Raw genomic sequence first — 22,040 nt, forward strand, 5'->3', positions numbered from 1 at the left:
GAAAAATTTGTTGAATTCCCGCAATGCGAATAAAGAATATATACACATATTCGAAATATCAGTCGCTGGATTGTCTGGTCCAGACCGTCGTCAATTTCATGAACTTTTTGGGGCTCAGTTTAAATCTGAGATATATTCTTGATGTACACAGCTGTATGGTGATGCAGTTGACAACATCGTTGACCCGGAGACAATCATCATATGGAGAAATACTAAAACGGTACGTGCACACAAACTTCAGCTTTCCCTGCATGCTCACATATACGACAAATATAACGGGAAGGTCGGTGGTTCGATCTCATGGCCGAGTCATAGCAACAGACACGGTACTTGTCACCCATCTTCCCGGGGCAAGAGAGTTAACTGACTGTAAAGGTCCAGTTTACACCCTTGCCGAACTAGGCTGGTATTATGGAGTTAGATTTTGGCTGGACTAATGAGTCTATGCATAGTCCAATCAAAATCTCGCAATGAAATCGAAATCCGGTTCGTAAACCGTCATGCAGATTTCGGTCGATTGCAGGATTTGCAAAGCACGCCCGGCGCCAACTCGGTGTCAACGGATACTATCCAAATCCTTTCATGTTTTTAATCAAGGTGCTTACGTGATTTGATTCACTTCGTGATGTAAGATACGTTTTATGACAATAAAGATCTTTATTATCGATCAGATCGTCGTGACTGGGCGCCGCAATTTTGATTGAAGCAAACGCAAGTGATACGATTGGTGACTCTCACTTGTAACCAGTGATACTAATAGACCTAATGAAACTTTAAAAGTTTTAGAAATTGAGTAATATTCTGAAATCGACCAAAGTCATCGAGATAATGGCTTGTCAGATTCCACTGAAGTTTTTTTCTTATATGTAGAGCATGATAGGGGAGAAGATGACGTCACTGCTGGAGTCGACGGAGGCTTTGGCTGAGAATTTAATGATGCATCAATTTAGACGACGTCGATCTGTGAACTCCATCACGTCAAATGACCCTCTTGTTGTCACATCAAGGAACCTGGGTAGGTCACGTGACTGTTGTCGTGGAAACACGTGTAATTAACATACACTTGATAATGTTGTTGGTGAAAGAAAGTCCAGTGTCTATTCCGCCGCATGCGATGCTGGGGAAAATATGGACCACCAGGACTATCCTTAGTAACGATTGTTACATACGTAGGGCTATTTTAGCCTATTTCAATAATTTTAAATAAGAATTTGCATTAATAACTTAATTGTAAATATATTAACTTGGTCTCGTCGCTATATGGCTGAAATAATGCCGATGCGACGTTAAAGTTTAACTCACTCACTCACTGTATCAATGTATGATGGCCTAGTGGATAAAGTCGTGATATCAGTTATGCTAAAGGGGCTTTGGGTTCTTATTGCAAGACATATTGGCAAAACTTTAACTTTAACATTGAAATAGGCACAAATATGTTCTAGATACATTGTAGGCTCGCGCCGATAAAACTGAAATAATATTCAAAAAGGCGTTGAATTCACGTTAAGATTGAGAGTTTGTTAATGCTGCTTAATGCCGCATCGGCAATTTTGCCGCCCTTTGCGTCGAGAGCAACTGACGTGATTGATATCAAATACATTTATTGTTTATAAAGTAACTTGACCCCCACTAACTCACTAACTCACACACTTATCAGGCTTGGGTTTGTAATGCCGCCATCTTGTTGTAGAGTTCCGCGTCACCAGTGTCCAGAAAGGGGTCAACGTTACCCACCTTCCGGCGTTTGCAGGATCTGCAGACTCCAGCTTTATTGAACTGCCCTCCACCGTGGCGGACATTGCGTCTGGAAACACTGACGGTCAGTACATTCGAGATGACAATGATTCTTTCATTACCATGGAATCATGACCCTGATTCTCGTTAGGATTTGTTAGATGTTATCAAGTCGTCTCCGCTGTTTCAGGTTCGTCTTTCAACATCTACTACGCCAAGTTCCGGTCCGTGGCAACGTTGCTGTCGTTGAAGGAAGATCGACACAATGGGTAGGTTGCCCCTGTAGCACGCCCCCTGAATCATGTCAGCGTCACGTGGGAGGAAAGCCCATAGTGATGGGGGCCTTAGAAATCTATCCCTTTAATGAAACCCAAGATTACGGGTATGGTCCCGATGAGGCCTAGATTGAGTGAGTGTGTATGGTTTTACGCCTCTTTTAGCAATATTCCAGCAATATCACAGCGGGGACACCAGAAATGGGCTTCACATATTGTACCCATGTCGGGAATCGAACCCGGGTCCTCGGCGTGAAGGGCGAACGGTTTACCCACGAGGCTACCCGACCGCCCCGATAAAGCCTAGAAATATATTGAGGACGAATCTGAGATTCGAACCCAGTATAAAAGATTTCTAGCACGCCTGACAAACGCAACTCAGCTAAGAACTGCGCATTAGCCAACTGAACCACCCTTGCCCCCGATACGATACGATATTTAAGGCAAAAGGCATTGTTCAGTAGAACGAATAAAATATAGGTGCTAGACAGATATTTGGTACATTCGAGTAAAATAACAACTTGAGAACTTAAAAATACCGTAAAAAATAGTGTGTATTACAATTCTTTTTCATATCATTTTGCAATCATTATACATATTTGTATTGTTTTGTATCTGCACATGACATACTTGTATCACGGCACAAAGGATCATACTTTCATACAAAACGCTATAAACCTATATCGAATTTTCGTTGGTAGCGGACAGATGTTGTTTCAACAACACTCCCATTCTGTTGTTTCTGTTGTAACGTCAGCTCGGAGCCGGGTACAGTGGGCGTGGTCAACTCGGATGTGATATCCAGTCGGGTCCTCGGGGTGCCGGAGACCTCCTTCAGGTCTCTAGATCAACCCGTCATCGTCACCTTCAGTCTCAAGGTCAGGGACACATTAGGATCTTGTAGTATCACGTTGTTGTGTTTCGGTACAGTGATGGGTGAGTGAGTGAGTGAGTGAGTTTGGTTTATAATGCTGCTTTGAACAGTATTTCAACTTTATGATACAGTGTATATCAGTGTGAGAGGAAAACCTGAAGTGATGAAGACCATGACTTGAAACCATCAGGGTAAATCAGGGATGCGAACCCACGGCCATAGGATCCTGCCAGAGCGAATTGCCGTGCCTTTGATGACTTGTCAACCCGTGCGCTACCCAGTCTACCAGATTTTGTAGAACTGACATTTTCGAATATGGTGACTCGAAATGTAATTTGTTTTAACAGACGTATGATGAGATGTGTGGATGAATCGCGAGTTTATTAGGGTTCAGCCCCACTGATTACAGTAGTTTAGTCATAATACGGCATCTTCCCGAGGCAAGAGAGTTAACTGTCTATAAAAGTCCAGTTTCTACCCTTCTGAACTAGGCTGAAATTTCCAGAGTTGATCGTAGCGCCACCAGTGGTTATTACGAGTTATGTCCCTTCTATGTCCCTCCTATTGATCAATCAGATTCCATCTCTCTTATCACTTGTATTTGCTTCCAATCAAATGACACAAAGTCTGTGCAAAGTTAGTGATTGGCGAGGTGGAGAATTGGCGAAGCTGTGGTGGGGAATGGGCCCAGAATAATCGAGGATGCAGTGAACCATGCCCTCCAATATGCATATAGAATAATGAGTTTATTCAGAAGCTCTAAGGCCACAGGCCCATAGATATACAAAGCCGTGATATTTGACATGTCAATGAATATATACATAAACCTTAATAAACGTTGCATGTGGAGCGACATTATAAGTTTCATAGGGTGATATATATCGTTACTGTTGAAGACAAAGATAAGATAAGATTTACAAAGTTACTGAAAGACTGATGGAATAAATGATGCACATCAACATGGCCAGTTCGTAATTCTGAATATTGTTGGCATACTAACGAGAAATGGCATTCATTTTCGACATTGCCCAATCCAAAATTTACACAATATTTACATGAACGTTCTTCTGGGTTTTCATCTTTATGTCTTCTTGTCTCCACTCTGAGCTTATGCAAACATGCATATATATTAATTGTACCAGTGATAATACCAGTGCAGAGTCTGTACCTGCATGTCCTAGACATTAAGTTTGATTTTACTGATCCAGAACACAACACTGAGGGGCAACCTGACTGAGTACTGCGTCTTCATGAACATGACAGCTCTGTAAGTACATAGGTAGAGATTAGTACGTACATGTGTGCGTGTGTCTTTGACGACACCAGTGACAGAATTTTTGTCCCGATCAATAGCATCAAAATCAGTAGTGGGTGAATATGGTTTTACGCCGCTCTTTGACAATATTCCAGCAATATCATGGCGGGGGACACCAGATATGGCTTCACACATTGTACCCATGTGGGGAATCGAACCCGTGTCTTCGGCGTGACGAGCGAACGCTTGAACCACCGTCCCCTGATATCAGCAGGCTACCCACAAAATGTAAAATTATATTATTATCAACACTTTAGTACCTGCAGAGAGTGAGTGAGTAAGTGATTTGGGGTTTAACGCCGCTTTTAACAGTATTCCAGTTATATCGCGGCGTCTCAGCTTAATGTGGGAGGTAAGCCCGAAGTGATGCAGGTCTCAGACGTTTACCACTTCGGTGAAACCCACGAGCACGGGTATAGTGCTGACAAACCTAGAAACATAATCGGGGCGAACCGGGATTCGAACCCACAATCATAGGTTTCTGGCGTGCCCAAGGGACGCAACTCTGCACAGCGAATCGCGGCGTCTTAGACGACTGGGCCACCAGTGCCCCCTGTAGTGGCTGTAGAGAAGACACCCTTGTCGACACGACCTCAACAAAGCTCCCGTGTGCCGTCATCATCTGTTGTGATGTAATAATAAATCACAATAATGATTCAGGCTATTATCTAGCAGTAGAGGATATTCAGCGGAAGTTGTATTCTACACTGACCAATATGATCATTATACGCTATGAAACTTGTACAGGTCTGACAAAACCCGATGGTCCCGAGATGGATGCCAGCTAAAGAGCTTTAACGGAAGTCACGTGACCTGTCATTGCTACCATCTGACAAACTTTGCCATTCTGATGGACGTGTATGGGACCTCGGTAGGTGGCGCTATTCATTTGCGATGAAACGGTTGTGTTCATCGTATTGTTGGACACATTGTGTGAAACCAGAATGAAACCAACGTGGTAACAGATTTCCACAGAGACCTTTTATTTTAACATCTTGATGTATAGGTATAGGCATAGGCATTTCTGTTTGAACAATCTTCAAGATCTTCACTTGTTTTAGATAGCTCTCTTTGTGGAAATATAAAATTTATATAAAAAAGAATACGTCGCGGTTATCCACTGAAACAGATTCCATAGGCAAAATAGTGATGAAAATAATATGAATGGGGCACTGTAAATCAGTGACGACACCAGGGCCCACTTGCACAAAGCGATCTTAGCTACGACTATTGTTAACCTATGTTAAAATATGGAAGTTACGATCATCGTAGCGCTAAGATCGCTTTGTGCAAGTGGGCCCAGGTGATAGCGAAATTGTAAACATATCACCCGCCACTCACACAATGTGCATAAAAATGTAAGTGTTTGTTCGTCGTCCACCAATACTCCTGCCAGAGGACTTCTGCTTGCGGACAATCGTCTGGACCAGACAATCTGGTGACACGATAACGCGTTTACTTGTTTTGTTGAAACGGGCTCTCTGACTGGATTGTTGCATGCAATCGTACCCCAATTGCGTTGGTCCATGCACATAATAGTTTTTTTAATCACTGGATCGTCTGGTGCAGACTGGATTAATAACAGACCGTCGTCATTTAGCTGGAATATTGCTGAGTGCGGCGTTCCACGGATTCGTTAATCCGGAATGTTTATAATCCACACGATATCACTAGGAACGGCACCGTCTGGAATAAGGGGGTTTACCTTCATAGCTTACATACCCGTTGCAGGAGCAGCTAGACGACAGTAACAGCCTTGTGCTATCCTACATCTCCTACATCGGCGGCAGCCTCTCCATCCTCGGCTGTCTCGCCACCATCATCGTCTTCCAGTACTTCCGGTAACGTTGTCATGGCTATAAGGCCATCCTAGGCTGTCCTTCCTCAAAACTTTCATTTTTGAAACCGCATCGTCATCATTCAAAGACATTAATAAAACATTTATATAGATCTTGTACATCTTCTATTCTTAATATTCTTTCATTAATTAATTATTTCAGACTGCGCAGTGACCGAGTGCGCATCCATGAACAGTTAGCAGCGTGTATCATCTGTGTCCAAGCTGTGTTCTTGATAGGTTTCAGCCGCACGGAGAACAGCGCCACGCCAACAGTAAGACTAGTATAGACTTAATATTAATCAGAAATTGGCAGCATATTGTGGTAGACATTGTCATCTATGTTAAAATATGAAGGTTATCATAGTTGCGACACTCGTACAGCTACGGTCGCTTCGTGTAACGGAGTCCTGGCAACTTCTCTCATGTACTCAAAATCAACAGTGTGTCTATTACTGCAATATTACTCATTATATCTCGTAGCCTGCGTTTAGACGACACATGCCAAATGTCTCAATGTCTCAAATACTAACATCAGCGAGACATTTTGTCATATTTTTTGTCGCCCCAACAGATCTTGCGAGGTGTACACATGCCTCCGTGTTAATGTATATTCGTAATCACGAACGCTACGCATGCGCACCGATAACCGGAAATATTTTGGCCGATGTCTGTTGGCTGAATGAGCGAACCAACAGTAGAACTAGTTTTAGGCCTGGCTAGGTCTCATCCATCTTCTGTGAGACATTGAATCGTTCTCTCCAACTACAGTGGGCGTGCAAGACGGTGGCCATCCTGCTGCACTACTTCCTAACCGCCATGTTCTGCTGGATGCTCGTGGAAGGCATCCATCTTTACGTGGCGCTCGTCAAGGTCTTCAAGCGCGGCAGTCATATCAAGAAATACGTCGCTATTGGATGGGGTAGGTACCGTACATGACGCAGTTCCAATCGTTCCCCTCAAGAACCATCTGCAGGGAACTTCATCCATAAACAAGCGACAAAACTCTGTCCATGATCATAAGACACCTCTGCTATATCAGAGTCCAATGTACGATTCCGACTACAGTAAACTACGGTTATAACGAACTCAAAGGGACCACAATTTTTAGTTCGTTATAACCGTTGTTTGTTATAAGCCTTTAGCATATATATAGCATATATACAGCCAATGGTCGGGACCAAAAGAACAGGTCGTTATATCCGCCAGTTCATTATAAGCGTGTTCGTTATAAACGTAGTTCACTGTATATCAGAAGCCTGTGTTTATGAACCGCTAATAAGTGTACCGGGTGTTCGCGGAAAGGTGAGCGTATCATGCCCTTCCGGAGGCACCCGTCACAAACGCATGCATTGGCAAGTCAAGTATTCACCTGAAGAAACAAAGGAATATGCTGTACACATTCAAATAGGAAATTGCATCAGATATCATTTTGGTCAATGATGCGTCAGATCTGGAAAGGTCATCCACGTGTCCAAAATAAAACGATTTGAAAGCTTTACTGGGGCCTTAAATGCCGTAACACTGATCAAACAATCTTTGAGAGAGAGTCGTTAGATGCACTTTGAAATCTTTGTTGAAAGTGCATGCTTGATTGTACCTCAAAAGTTTGAAATGTAGATCCAAATTCTGGGCTGGTAGAATATTGCTGGACATAAAGCAAAGTTGACTGTTGAATATTTGAAATCTTGTAATAGTCTTTTTATGTATTTTTATCATTCTTTTTCCGACGTGACAATGTTCAGACTGATATCCATAAATAATGAAGTGTTTGTATCTTTAAAAGTTGACTGTAACGTACACTTCATATCCCCAGGGGTGCCGCTGGTGATTGTTGGGATCTCAGTGGGCGTGTTCTATCACAGCTACGGAACTAACAAAATGTAAGTGTGATGTACGTGTAAAACATGTAGGTTAACATTAAATGTGATGTAAGTGTAATGTCGTCTATAACATGTAATTGTAATAATAGTCACAGTCACACACAATGTACCTACCCTTCCTGTAGGCTTACGATTTTGTACAATAGGTTTTGGGTTTGGGTGTTCAAGTCATCTCAAGCACTGTAATTCCCTGTGCAGATTTCTGCCCCTTAGGTTTGTCAGGATCCTATGATCGTGGGTAAGACTGATTCTGATTTGATGTTAAACCCACTCACTCACTCATACAACGCTTGGTTAACAACAGAGTCACACTTTGTAATGACAATGGCATCCAGATTTTTTGCTGTTGCCTTGAGACCCTGTTGAATTAGCATTGGATATTGGTGATAAGACTTGTCCAATGGTTTCTTGGGCCAGACGAGGTCCTTGGTTGATTCTTCATTCCAATACATTATGTCAAACTCAAAATGTACTTCAGCGTGATGTTACGGTAAAATTGCTGGAAGCGTCAAAACAGTATCACCACCTCATTAAGCAATCACAAGCTCTCAGACATGTGATACACGATGATAGTGATGAGTGAGTATGGTTTTACGCCGCTTTTAGCAATATTCCAACAATATCACAGCGGGAGACGCCAGACATGGGCTCCATACACTGTACATATATGGGAATCCAACCTGAGCCTTCAGGGTGACGAGCGAACACTTTAACCACAAGGCTACCCCACCGCCTCCACAAAGATATAACTATTGCCTTGTTATGATCCAGCTGCTGGCTGAACAACGAGATGCTGTTGGTGTGCTTTGTGCCTACCGTAGGCCTCGTGGTGGTGGTGAGTGTTTCCTATTTCATCTGTCGAATTTCCGTTTTTCACATTGCTGAAACGCACCCGTGAAATACGGGTCAGAATAGGTCTTTTGCAATTCAATCTTGCCGTAAAAGGCGAGCCGCATAGAATAGATGAATATGTGACATGAAGATCCTGGTCAGAATAGGTCTTCACCAATCCATGCTTGTCTGGGTAGGATAGGTCCCATGCTTGCTGTAACAGGCGACTATGCTTGTCGTAAGAGGCGACTAACGGGATCGGGTGGTCAGGCTCGCTGACTTGGTTTATGCATGTCATCGTATCCAATTGCGTGGATCGACGCTCATGATGTCAATCACTGGATTGTCTTGCCCAGACTCGATTATTTACAGACCGCCGTCATATAGCTGGAATATTGCTGGGTGCGGCGTTTAACAACCAACAAACAAAACATTGCTGAAATTATGTTACCGTATTCGTAGTTGATATCACTGAGTGTATACGTGGAACATTTAGTTTTACACATTGCTGAATTGATGTCCTTACTGTATCCATTAATAGACTCATCAAACAGCTGGACAGCAGAATTATACGATTATGATGACGTCACACTTTTGGTCTTGCAGTTGATTCTGAGCCAGGAATTCACTGGCCATTCTGAATCTGCATTCTAAACAAGTACAACTGACGCAACTAATGTTTATTATGCAAAATGTTATGAGAAATGATATATCAACCATAGCATGGTGTAAGACAGAACGGATTGTAATGATGTTTCCATGACGTAGATCAACACGGTGATCCTGTGTATGGTGCTGCGGGTGATGTTGAGGTCGCTTCACTCGTCGGCTAAAGTCGCCTCCAGCAAGGAGGAGAAGTCAGGACTTTGGTAATATCATGACGTTCCACTACTATAGGAATTGAGTACTGTCCATTCCTATTAATACACAATGTCATTTAGAAAGTGGTCAAGTGTAACAAATGTTATATTTGGGATAACACTTTCTTAGAAAAGTACATATTCGCCTAGGGAGCCGTGCCAATTTACACTTATCAGAGGGGTACACAAAGTACGTGATCTAGACTACCAGTTGTCGGACTTCAGTTTGTGTGGAAGCCTCGGTGGCTGAGTGGGTTATATCGCTGACTTTGTGTGCGGGTGATTAGGTGCCTCACTCTGGGAGTGTGGGTTCGACCCAACCAAACAAAATACCAGAATTTGTACTTTACTACTAAGTGTTATCCCAAATATAACATTTGATATGTTCATTCCTATTGTTGTACGTAGCTTAGGGTTCCCATCTCACCATTTCGTGTCGTCATTGCGAGTCTGAGATGTTGCTCTGTAACTCACATGGCAGTTAGAGGCTCTACGAGTCCTGAACCGATGGGACCGTAGTGCCTAATTACCTACATGGTGAGGTGAGGTGAAATCGGGTTCAAAGTCGCGTCCAAGATTATTGCACTTATATAGCGACGTGCATGTACGTTTGTGTGTTTGTGTGGCTGCTTGTACTAGTCCGGACTGATGCCGATTTATACTGCTCGCTCAATGAGATACCATGCCGCAGTTTAACATGAATACCCCACTCAGACACAGTATAGTGAATCCGAGCCGACCAGTCCTTGTTTTAGCCCCTTAATGCCGAGCGCCAGACAGGGTAACAACAAGTACAATCTTTTAACGTCTTTTGGTATGACGCGGCCGGAGATCGAACCCCGGACCTTCCGCTCTCCGGGCAGACGCTGTACCACTAGACCACGGAGGCGGCCTAATTACCTACATGGACATCCATTGGGAAATACAGTCTTGTGGAGAGTGTTTAGTAACTCTGAATTTTTATGCATAGATATAAATATGAAACAGACGAGGCGGTCTCACCGGTCTTTCTTATTTCTAGCCTAGTTGGGTAAATCAGTGGAAGGGAATTGGCTGTTCTATGGTTATTGAACGATGCCAGATCATCCATATACCTGAAGCTTAAGTTAAACTTTTAGGCCAGATTACATTATTTTGACTTTGCCAATTCGAGCAAAAACTCTGACCCCTGTACATAAAGAAACAGATAAGCAAGAAGGGGAGCATAATTGGTGCCCATGTTATAATGGACAACTTAAATAATTAGATTCGGCTTTCATTTTGATTTGTTAAGGATCATATAAGACCCTGGTCATTCCCATGTTGTTTATGCCGTGATCGGATGATTCATGACCTGTCATTGACTGGAGCCATCAGCGCCTGATTCCCTAGCCGTATCACTAACTGCTACACTGATTCAGTGACACGTTCAGAACAACTTAAGGCTTTGGGAAACCATTTCAAACTGTTGTACACGCTGATTTAGCTGTTCCGTTGTTTGAACTTATAACATATACGCGACACACAATCCCACTTGAGGTAATCCTAAGGAATATTATATACGTTTTTGATTCATTTAAATGAATACACTAATTATTATTATTGTTGTTGTTGTACGTCTAAATGAGTGAATGTACGCTGATTGGTTCAGGATGAGCTTGAAGGCTGCCGCCGTGTTGCTGCCATTGTTGGGGCTGACGTGGATGTTGGGGTTCCTGGCAGTGGACGTCCCCGGCACTGAAGTCCTCGGCTACGTCTTCACATACCTCTTCACCATCTGCAACAGCTTCCAGGTAACGACAGGACACTATGGTGACATCGGCCTTCGTAATCCACGCTAAATTGTACCGAGGGCAAGTAAAATTGCAATGAAGGTAGTCCTCATTGGCTTGTAGCAATTCTGAGCTAGTCCTCAATGCTCCAATTTTCCGACAATTTGGAACTGAATAAAACTGACACAGTAAAGATGTTTGTCTTGTTCAAGAATGACTAGCTACATGATCTGAGGACTTGTGAAATGAGGTTTACATAAGTCTTAAAAAAGCGAATTTCTACAGCTATATTATACATGGAGAATTTAATTTGTCTTTTTTTCATATTTGTTCAACTTTTCGCAGTGTCAGTTTATCTGTTTATTTTCAGGGTGTCGTCTTCTTCCTATTCCACTGCCTACTCAACTCTGACGTGAGTTTAGCGTTTTCTAAACAATATGTTGATGTGATTATATTAAGAGCAGTGGAAACAAGCCAAAACATATTTCAGAATCGGAATAAAACCTGAACAGATTTTAAGTTATGTGCGACATACCTGTTACATCAACACATAAACGAGACAACCAAGCATGTTGTTAGTGCGTTCCTTCGTGGGACTGAACCAGTCCTTTCACCTACCTACATTTTATAACTAACATATAAACATGGAGGAACAGTCTTTTCCTCGTCATTGGTGTGTTGCGGATGCAAGTTTGGGGTTTTTCAGTTGTGCTTGTGGCGTGTTATTTATGGTAAAATGTGACATTATTTGCCTTAAATGTTTGATAAAAATGTTCCAATCTAGTTTGGGACGGTCGGGTAGCCTTGTGGTTAAAGCGTTTGCTCGTCACAGCGTTTTATTCCCGACATGGGTACATTGTGTGAACCCCATTTCTGATGTCCCAGCCCTGATATTGCTGAGGATATTGCCAAAAGCGGCGTAAAACCATACTCACTCACTCCAATCTAGTTCCTGTGTAACGGAGGGACGCTACATGGTTGATTCATGTCAATACCGTTTGCTGAGGTAAGAGCCCGTCATAAGAGGTGACCAACGGGATCAGGCTGCAGACCTGGTTGATGCATGTCATCATGGCCCTCCTAGGTAGATCGATGTTCATAGTGTCAATCACTGAATCGTGTTGGTCTGTTTCGATTATTTGCAGAACGTCTTGCTATTGAAGAGTGCGTCGTTAAACAACAAACGAACTTTTCCTGAGTATATGAGTGTTTAGTTTGTGTCTACTACTTATCTAAAAATGGTATCTCTAGAGTTAGAGCGTTGAGACTTCCATAAAACCGGGGGCGGTCGGGTAGCCTAGTGGTTAAAGCGTTCTCTCGTCACGCTGAAGACCCGGGTTCAATTCCCCACATGGGTACAATGAAGCCCATTTCTGATTCCCACGCCATGATATTGCAGGAATATTGCTAAAAGTAAAACTCACTCACTCACTCCATAAAACATAAACAGACCTGAGTTTGGGCTTGATCTTTTTTGTAGGTACATTCCGCCTATGACCGTCGGTACAAGAAGAGGAAACGACTGACAACAATGACATCTAACGACATAACGACACTGCGGCGGAAGAAGAGCTCCTCCGACAATGACACCTATGTTGCCGAGCCCTCAACCGTGAAAACATCGGTAACGTTACAGCTGCTCACCCACAGTCCATGTTGTCAGTCAGCGTGTGGATGCGGATGTGGGGCGGTGGCATGGCCAAGTGGTTAAAGCGTTCTCTCGTCACGCTGAAGACCCGGGTTCAATTCCCCACATGGGTACACTGAAGCCCATTTCTGGTTCCCACGCCATGATATTGCTGGAATACTGCTAAAAGCTGTGTAAAACCTTACTCACATAGTGGATCTCATTACACTGCCACCCTGTTCGTTTTTTAATCCGATAATCCGGATTATTATTCTTTCAACCGTCTGGATTAACGAAGATTAATGAAGCCATATCTGATAACATTCAAACCAGAATATTTCTATTTGTCTAAGTTGTTGATCTCGAAATTGACGACTTATATATAAAATTATAGAACGCGGACCTTCAACTGATATTCTGTTCAAGAGAAGTTAAGGACCACTCGATTCTTTCATTCTACTATAGTTAATCTGCCATAGTACACTTTGTTTAAAAAGGCGACTATGCTTGTCGTAAGAGACGACTAACGGGACCGGGTGGTCAGGCTCGCTGACTTGGTTGATGCATGTCATCGTATCTCAATTGCGTGGATCGATGCTCATGATATCGATCACTGGATTGTCTGGTCCAGACTTGATTATTTACAGACCGCCGCCATATTGCTGGAATATTGCTGAGTGCGGCGTTAAACAACAAACAAACGTTCAAACAATTTGTTAAAGTTTATTGAAACGTTTAACGCAAAACATATTGCTTGGTTAGCCAATAAAAATGCCATGAAATGACATGCAATCCTATATATTGTATTTGGTACACTTTAAAATTCTCTCCCATTGTACACGCTGTAATGTAGAATGGGTCCAATATTACATTCTGAGTTGTATATCTGTATTTCCTGATGTGTTAGATTTCTGTTTCAGATGGACAAAAACTTCGACATTTCATTCGTTGCGCGGAAAGACAGCAGAACGTACCCCGATGAACAGATGCAGCTGGAACGTCAACACAGCAACTTCGACGACTACGATGTCTCCGACACCGAGAAAATATGGCGTCGCAGCTCTGTGGACCAGGACATGCGCTATGACTCCTTCCCACGTCACTTCCGGCAGATTGGAACCTACAATGCCGGTTTCCCTAATGCAAACGACATGGAGTCCGCGTTCGATGGCCCTCCAGGGTCAACGGTCAAGTTCCACTGATGGATGGTCCACAGACTGATTCATTTGTCTAATCAACTCGTTTCTTTCTGTAAGCTGCAATATGTTTATCGGGACGCATCGGTGATAACAACATTCAAAGATTACATCAACCATATTAAATTTGTCTTATTTGGTTTGGTTTTTTTAAATCGTTTTCATTCCAATACCGAAATGGACATGGACCGAAAAATTCCATAAGAGGCGTGCGTTTAAGTTGAAGCAACCATCACCCTTAAATGTATCTTGCAACCAAGTAACAGTTCAAAGGTCTACAGATAAGTTGTCAATAACCGTGTGACCGACATGGTAGAAATGTCTTCGAGAATATCCAGTCAGTATCCAGTTGTCAGTAGACATTAATGATATATACTCATCTTTTTACTTGCCACTTTCGAGGTGCATTCCTCTGCTCTATTTAACCCTCCCATTCTACACATTCCTAATGGTTCAAATTTAGTTTATTGTTTATAAGAATTAAATAAATGTCGTTATGTTTAGTATTTTTTTCTAATTTGTTTTATGTATCGTAATCATATCATGGTTCAGTGCGTTTTAGATTTTGTCTGATCAGTTTGCTAGTATGTGTATTTTCACATCTAAATTATCCTGTATTGTTATATCATAAATTATTTCGTAATTGATAATCAAATACCTCGTTTTTTAAGTAGAAAGGCATTTTATAATTCAAAATGTTATGTTTAAGTGATGTTTAAGTGACAATGTCAATACTACCGTTCTTTTGAAAGGTTTTGTGAAATAAAGCAATTTATTATTTATAAATTTGTCTTCTAGTTATTATGTTTCAACCTGTCTTTGCGAGGGGTGATTGGTAGATTTTGAGGATCACTCATGAGGAAGGAAAACGAAATACCATGTTTCTCTTATCGAGTAGGGGGCACAGGTGACCCAGTCGTCTAAGGCGCCGCGATTCACTGTGCAGAGTTGCGTCCCTTGGGCCAGAAACCTATGATAATGGGTTCGAATCCCGGTTCGCCCCCATTATGTTTCTAGATTTGTCAGCACCATACCCGTGCTCGTGGGTTTCACCGAAATGGGAAACGTCTTAGACTTGCATCACTTCGGGCTTTCCTTCCACATTAAGCTGACACGCCGCGATATAACTGAAATAATGTTAAAAGCGGCGTTAAACCCAACTCATTCACACATTATAGGAGGACCCTTGGGCATGCCAGGAAACTAGTATCTTGAGCCTGATTCCAGGTTCGCCCTGATTATGTTTCTAAGTTCGTCAGCACCACACCTTTGCTCGTGGGTTTCACCAAAGTGGTAAACGTCTGAGACCTGCATCACTGGGCATCTGAGGGCATTGCGCTTGGGCAACTTTCAGTACAAACTCAGCTGCTAAGGTCCCCATTACACAGGGCTGCGACCTTTGTGCCACCTTCGAGCGATCAAAAACTGGCCAGGACGCTCAATGGTCGCCTAAACCCAGAAAATCATGTTTCCATGTAACTGCTCCAGCAGTTGTTCAGCAGTAAACTACTCGAGTTGTTCAACGTCTGCAATCACACTGCAGGTACAAGCCCTCTATTTATAATCAGGCTGAGGAGGCACTACAGGTAGCTCAAAGGGGGCAGAAACATTGCCATGGTGTCCCAAGTGTTGCCGTGGTCGCCGAATGCAGGCACGGCGATCGCCATACTCATCGTTTAATGCACGCTGTTGGTCGCCCAAAGAAACATCGCCCAGATTTACGGGACATCTATTACCTGGCGAGCATTGGGCGACCACTGTGCCTTCATTCTGCAACAACGGCAATGCTTGTGCCCCCCTTCTGCCTCCTTTGAGCCCCCTTTGAGCAACCAACCTCCTCGGCGACCTTTGTGCGACTGTTTTGAACATGTTCAAAAATTCACGGCGACCATGGCGTCCATGGCGATGTCTGAGCCTCCTGTGTACCACCTTGGAACGACCTAGGCAACCATTCTGCCTCCTTTGAGCCTCCAACGACGACCTGGCAAATTCTATGGTCGCACACGGGAGGCACAAGGTCGCTCGCCCTCCTGAGTAAAGGCCCCATAACTCAAGAGGAGATTTATGTTCATGTTTACCGTGTATTGCAGCAATACGTGGATATCATACTTCACAGATAAACCTACAGTTCCACACACACCACTAATATGAATATATTAATGTCATTTTATAGATCGAAGAGAATGGTCAATGTAAAGCATTTGAAACATGTAATAATCAGTATGTCAATACTAACATATCAACACTTTTATTGCTACACTGTTCTAGAACAAACTCCCAAAGTGTTGGACAAAAACTTCCACTCTCCGTCCGCACTGCAAGAAGCTGATTGGCTTGTACCTCGAAAACGGAAGTTGTTTTTGCAAGAATACCAAGCCTCGTTTCCGTCTCTAGTCACAATCGCGTTGTTCAATGGCGGTGGCTTCGGACATTCTGAAACAGGTAGCACTCATAGACTATAGACCAATAGAGTAACCAGTGACCGTTTTAAAGTTTTAAAGGTGAGATTGCAGTCCGATCAAGCCCGAAACAGTTACTCTATCTGCAACCAACACCGTGTGGCATCACTATCACCACTATCATCATCAGCGGAGATTTCTTTTTATTATGGAAATAGTTTTGTCGCTTTTACTTACATCAATTTCTTTGATATTAGGGTTTAACGCAGCTATGACAGCATTTCAAAAGCCTCTCAGCTGCACGTGGAAATAAATCCAAAAGGACCCGTTGAACCAGTCGTCACAGTACGATCTAAGCACCACGACTATGTTAAAGTAGGGGAGTTGCGACCTTAACTCTGGGATCGGTTGGCATGAAGGATCCTTGGTCGAATCCCGCGAGCACAGGTAAATGAGATTCGAACCCACGTTGACTTAATCTTGGCAGCTTACGGCCACTTTTCCACTACACATAGAACCTTAATTACGGTGTCTAGTAAAATGTACCTGAAGTGAAAATCACAGAGTATTTGCAGGGCCGTTGGTGTCTCGTTCGACAGGACAAGAGACAACATTCCCCAGTAATTGTTGATACGGCATAAACTACGTTTCACTCGCTCACACCACACTGTGTCGTATCACATAAACATATAGCTTCGACAACAACGAAAACCTGCTGAACCAACCTGGAGATCCAGCTGTTCCTTCTTCCGCCCACTGTTGCCCACTTGCCTCGGGACTGGTATCAAGGTGAGCTGCCTCCCCCTGTAATGCCCTGAGATCCCAGCGACACGCCGATAACTCCTGCAAATCGGACACGAACGTTTCGTCCAACGTGAAGTTCCACCCATCATAGACAGGTGCTTCTGCCTTCACTACAACCTTGTTTGGATCGAACCTGGACCTAGCGCCAGTCTCATACGCAAAAAACAGCACTACCCAAAGAGCTAGCTTCATAGTGTTTTTTATGGTGGGCAAACTGGGGTCTTCTAGGATCTGGAATATGTGTCGCCAGTCAGAGAAACACAGTTCAGACGAATTAAAAACTCTTTGAACACAATTATATCAAATTTCCAGTTTTCCTTACATGAACAATGGAATGTTTCGATAGGTTTATCCTACTTTCAGCATAAAGAGTACGATTATAGAAAATTAAAATGATTGCCATAATTGTATTGCCGCGTTTATTTCCTTTATTCGCACGCACCAATGACATGCAACGACAAAGGGTCTATAATTGCTGGAGCGGTGTATATCAATATTCACTCCCCAAATCAAAAGATCGGTTTGTTGGTGAAACAAATAATGCTGGAAGATGATAGCTGGGTTTAACATAATTGGCGCAGTTTGTCCACGTTGGTGGGAGCCTCGTTCTGGCTGTATGTGTCTTGTGCAACTGTTGTTTGTGTTTGTCTGTTTTAAGTTTAACGCTGCACTTAACATTAATCCAGCTGCATGACGTAGGCCTGTAAATAATCAAATCTGAACCAGTCAATCCAGTGATTGATATTGTGAGCAACGATTCACGCCGTCTGGTACGATGACATGAAAACCGATGACCTGCAACGACAAACGATCTACAATTGCTGGAGCGGCATGAATCAATATTCACTCACCGAATCAAAATATCGGTAAAACAAATGAAGATGATAGATTGGTTTAACATAATTGGAGCAGTTTGTCTATGCTGGTGGGAGACTCCCTCTGGCTCTATTTGCCTTGTGCAACTGTTGTTTTTGTTTGTATGTTTCAGGTTTAACGCTGCCTGTAAATAATCGAGTCTGGACCAGACAATCCAGTGATTGATATTGTGAGCAATCATGATTCAAGCCAGATTCATGGTACGAGGACATGAAATCCACAAAATCACCTACCCTGACCAACCCATCCATTTGGTCGCCTCTTGCGGCCAGCACAGGCTGTTTGGGCCAATTCTAACCCAGTGTACGAGGCACAAATGACTCTAGAGTCATTTGAGTCTAGGCTAAGATGACTCCGATTAGGCCCAAACGACTCCCCCGTCGTAGACTCAAATGACTCCCCCATTTGTTTTGAAGAATACAAATGTTTTTACACTAATTGTGCAAGAGTCTGTGAATGTCGTACACAAATAATATTGACGGGGATCAATGTTTTTTTCTGCTTACAGTCAGGAGGCATCAAGGGAGCTAACTGACTATAAAAGTCCAGTTTCCACCCTTGCCGAACTAGACTGGAATTTCTGGGTTCGATCGTAGGGCCACCAGTGGTTAGTACGAATTGTGTCCCTTCTATGCCTCTCCTATTGGCCAAGATACACATCTTGTATCGCCTGCATTTGCTACAAACAAAATGGCGGCGCCCAGTCAAGACGATCTGATCAATAATCAAGATCAATATTGTGATAAAACGGGTCTTACAGCGCAAAGTGCATCAAATCACGCGAACACCTTGATTAAAAACATGAAAAGACTTGTAAAATATATGCTGACACCGAGTTGGCGGTGCACATGCTTTGCAAATCCTGCAATCGACCGAAATCCAGACTCTTTAGACTCTTTGTCTAGCCAACATAACCCCATAATACCCGCCTAGTTCGGCAAGGGTGGAAACTGGATTTTTAAAGTCAGTAACTCCCTTTCCCCGGGAAGATGGTCAGGGATGAGGCCACCAGCCACGGCTATCAACTGAGATCAAAACATTAATGTCCATTAAGCTTTATTTAGACTTCTAAATTCCAATTCCACTTGGTTGAGTTGTTTACTTAGTGCATGACTAAATTAAACCATACAGTTATCTCGTTCAAATGTATTTGTTGTTTGTTGTTTGTTAATCGTTAAACGCCACACTCCACTGTAAATATGCGAGTCTGGACCAGACAAGCCAGTGACTGACATCATGAGCATCAATCAATGCAATTTGGATACGATGACGCGCCTTAACCAAGTCAGCAGGCCTGACCACCCGATCCCGTTAGTCGCTTCTTACGACAAGCATATTCGCCTGTTACGACAAGCATTGGTTGCTGAAGACCTATTCTAATCCGGATCAGTTGAAATGTAAACGCCGATTTAAAATGTTTATGTTGTGCATGAAAGGACTTTGAGGGTTTGGTTTACTTCTCCAGCAACCAACGCTGGTCGTCAGAGGAAACCAAATGGATCAGGTGTTCGGACCTTTCTAAAAGTTTAGATTTGGCGACAACGCGACATATTTTGACCTTGAAAAATATAATGGTCTCTGATTGTCTCCCTCTGGTTAAATTCCAAAATATTGTCCAATGCGACAAATGATCAAATGTCGTGTTGTCACCTTTGCATAATTGTCACACTTTTAGCTTGTTTTTAAACACAAAAAACAACAACGTGTGCCTTCTAGAATTCAATTGTTAACCTGTCTAGGGACCAAAGCACTTGTTCGTGCACCGATTTCAACAGTCTGTAAAAACACCCTTTACTGTATATATATCGTGCTAAGTTTCAAAATCACAAACCACAGAACATTCGCTTTGGCACAACTTTGATGTGACCTACAACTCCGAACTCTCAATGCAGAGGAAACTTGTGTTTGTTTCTTTGATTTGTTAATGACAGCAGTTTACTTTGAATTATGAAACAACAATCCCTATAGTGTTCTTACAATGTATCCTATTACCGACGTGGGTCAATGAACACTTCAAGAAGCTATTGTGGTGTGCCAGCGTATAGCGTGACTATATATCATTTGTCACGAATCTATTAATTTCTTCTTAAAAAGGGTTATTATTGTAATTAACCTCATTATTTTTATCACAGTGAATGTGTTATTATATATTTTTTAGTGTTTAAAGAGAGTATTCGTTTGTTCTGTTCGCACCGATCAGTCTAGGGAAAAGGCAGGTATATACATTTTGGCATCGTCGTGATCGTGGGAATTGCTTTCAGGTGAATTAAATTGTGTAATACACAAAAGCCACTGATGAAGTTTGGAACCGTGTTGACAGTGTGTCATGTCATGGTTACTATGGTAACGTGTCAGGACATAGATGACTTCGTGCCTCAGAATGTACAGGAGATGTTCCGTGTTCTGTCACAAAGTAAAATGGTTGACACTCCTCTACGTGCGCGTTCTGCGGGGACGCCTGTGGGTCCACTGATTGCTCTTCGGGAAGATTTGGACACGTGCAGAGCAGACGTCGCGAGACTGAAGAACAAATTGAAGAACCTAAGCACCCAGGTGTCAAATTCCCCGGATGTCGTACAAATGTCGGTTCCGGTTGAAGGTGGGAGAACTTCTATTTATCTCATTTTCTGTAAAATATATTTTATGATATTTTCATGACGAGGTGACTATGTTGACAGAGCATCATATAACCCGGGAGGCGTGGGTCGATGCTCATGATATTAATCACTGGTTTGTGACGTTAAACAACAAAGTGAGAGAGTGAGTATGGCTTTACGCCGTTTTAGCAATATTCCAGCAATATCACGGCAGGAGACACGAGAAATGGCCTTCACACATTGTATCCGTGTCGGGAATCGAACCCGGGGCTCCGGAGTAACGAACGAGCGCTTTAACCACTAGGCTATCCGACCGCCACTTAAACATTAAAAAGGAAAAGTTCAAATAGAATGTATGGCGGAGTGTTCCACTTCCACAGAACTAACAGAATTCCTTTGTTGACAAGGTCATTGTCCGAAGCCTGTTGCCCCGGAGTACGGCCACGTGGACTACAGCAGCACAATGGTTGGTGCCACTGCCAACATCGTCTGTGACGACAACTACACCTACCTGGGTCAGGGTTCACAGATCACGTGCACGGCGAGTGGATTATGGAAGTCCTATACAGACGAGACGGGGCAGTGTTACGAATCCACTTGGACAAATCCCGTAATCACATTTCATTTTCTTGACACTCTTCCGAAAGTGTTGTGCATTGAATAATTCCAATCAATCATTGTTTACTGAACAATATAAGCATTATACGTAATTCATATGCGAGTATTTATAGCCACATAAGTAACTGTAAGTACTCACAATATACCCTTTTTATGTTAATTTTTTTTCAATTAAGAACAAATAGATGTTCAGTTGTTCCCCAACTAAACAGGAATGGCATCTTGATTACGAGTCTCGCTATAGGGACAGAGCATACGAGGGATGGCTGGAGAGTTCTGATTCTTACTATGAAGGACTGGTTGGTTGCTGGATATTTTTCAATATAACCCCTCCGGTCTAGACATGTACATTCCTGCCAACCATGCTGGAGCGTCTGAACCCAACTGATGTAGAAGGCCTCCTCCTGGTGGTGCAAAAGGTCCTTCACAGCAGAAATGGCGTCATTATTTGCACATACCTTATAATAATACTTGAAAAAATCTTTTAACGTCTTTTGGTATGACGCGACCGGGGATCGAACCTTCGACCTGGCGCTCTCCGGGTAGAGGCTCTTCCACTAGAC

General features: G+C 42.8%; 2 protein-coding genes across 5 annotated transcripts in view; one reads left to right on the plus strand and one right to left on the minus strand.

Annotated features, from left to right (window-relative positions):
• LOC139450499 (adhesion G protein-coupled receptor L4-like) overlaps positions 1-14,900 on the plus strand; it is a 40,184-nt gene extending 25,284 nt beyond the window's left edge. For 2 of the 4 annotated variants that reach the window (XM_071232223.1, XM_071232224.1), the window contains exons 11-27: positions 152-220; positions 871-1,015; positions 1,691-1,819; positions 1,925-2,003; positions 2,767-2,887; positions 4,092-4,150; positions 4,946-5,069; positions 5,930-6,039; positions 6,199-6,310; positions 6,807-6,957; positions 7,852-7,918; positions 8,690-8,753; positions 9,518-9,618; positions 11,240-11,381; positions 11,731-11,772; positions 12,841-12,984; positions 13,908-14,900. In XM_071232223.1, the coding sequence (XP_071088324.1) occupies positions 152-220; positions 871-1,015; positions 1,691-1,819; positions 1,925-2,003; positions 2,767-2,887; positions 4,092-4,150; positions 4,946-5,069; positions 5,930-6,039; positions 6,199-6,310; positions 6,807-6,957; positions 7,852-7,918; positions 8,690-8,753; positions 9,518-9,618; positions 11,240-11,381; positions 11,731-11,772; positions 12,841-12,984; positions 13,908-14,189 (1,941 nt within the window). In that variant the 3' untranslated portion in view covers positions 14,190-14,900. The remainder of the gene's footprint in view (positions 1-151; positions 221-870; positions 1,016-1,690; positions 1,820-1,924; positions 2,004-2,766; positions 2,888-4,091; positions 4,151-4,945; positions 5,070-5,929; positions 6,040-6,198; positions 6,311-6,806; positions 6,958-7,851; positions 7,919-8,689; positions 8,754-9,517; positions 9,619-11,239; positions 11,382-11,730; positions 11,773-12,840; positions 12,985-13,907) is intronic. The other 2 variants (XM_071232221.1, XM_071232222.1) reach the window with 1 other exon arrangement.
• Positions 14,901-16,437: 1,537 nt separating this feature from the next.
• On the minus strand, positions 16,438-17,578 carry LOC139450292 (uncharacterized). The gene is made up of 2 exons (XM_071231971.1): positions 17,308-17,578; positions 16,438-16,616 (listed from the first exon to the last, which is right to left on the minus strand). The coding sequence occupies exons 1-2, from the start codon at positions 17,576-17,578 to the stop codon at positions 16,438-16,440; spliced, it is 450 nt and encodes a 149-aa protein (XP_071088072.1).
• Positions 17,579-22,040: the final 4,462 nt, after the last annotated feature.

This window comes from Haliotis cracherodii, unplaced genomic scaffold (genome assembly GCF_022045235.1).
Source record: "Haliotis cracherodii isolate W230 unplaced genomic scaffold, xgHalCrac1.p SCAF_8, whole genome shotgun sequence".
NCBI lineage: Eukaryota > Metazoa > Mollusca > Gastropoda > Lepetellida > Haliotidae > Haliotis > Haliotis cracherodii.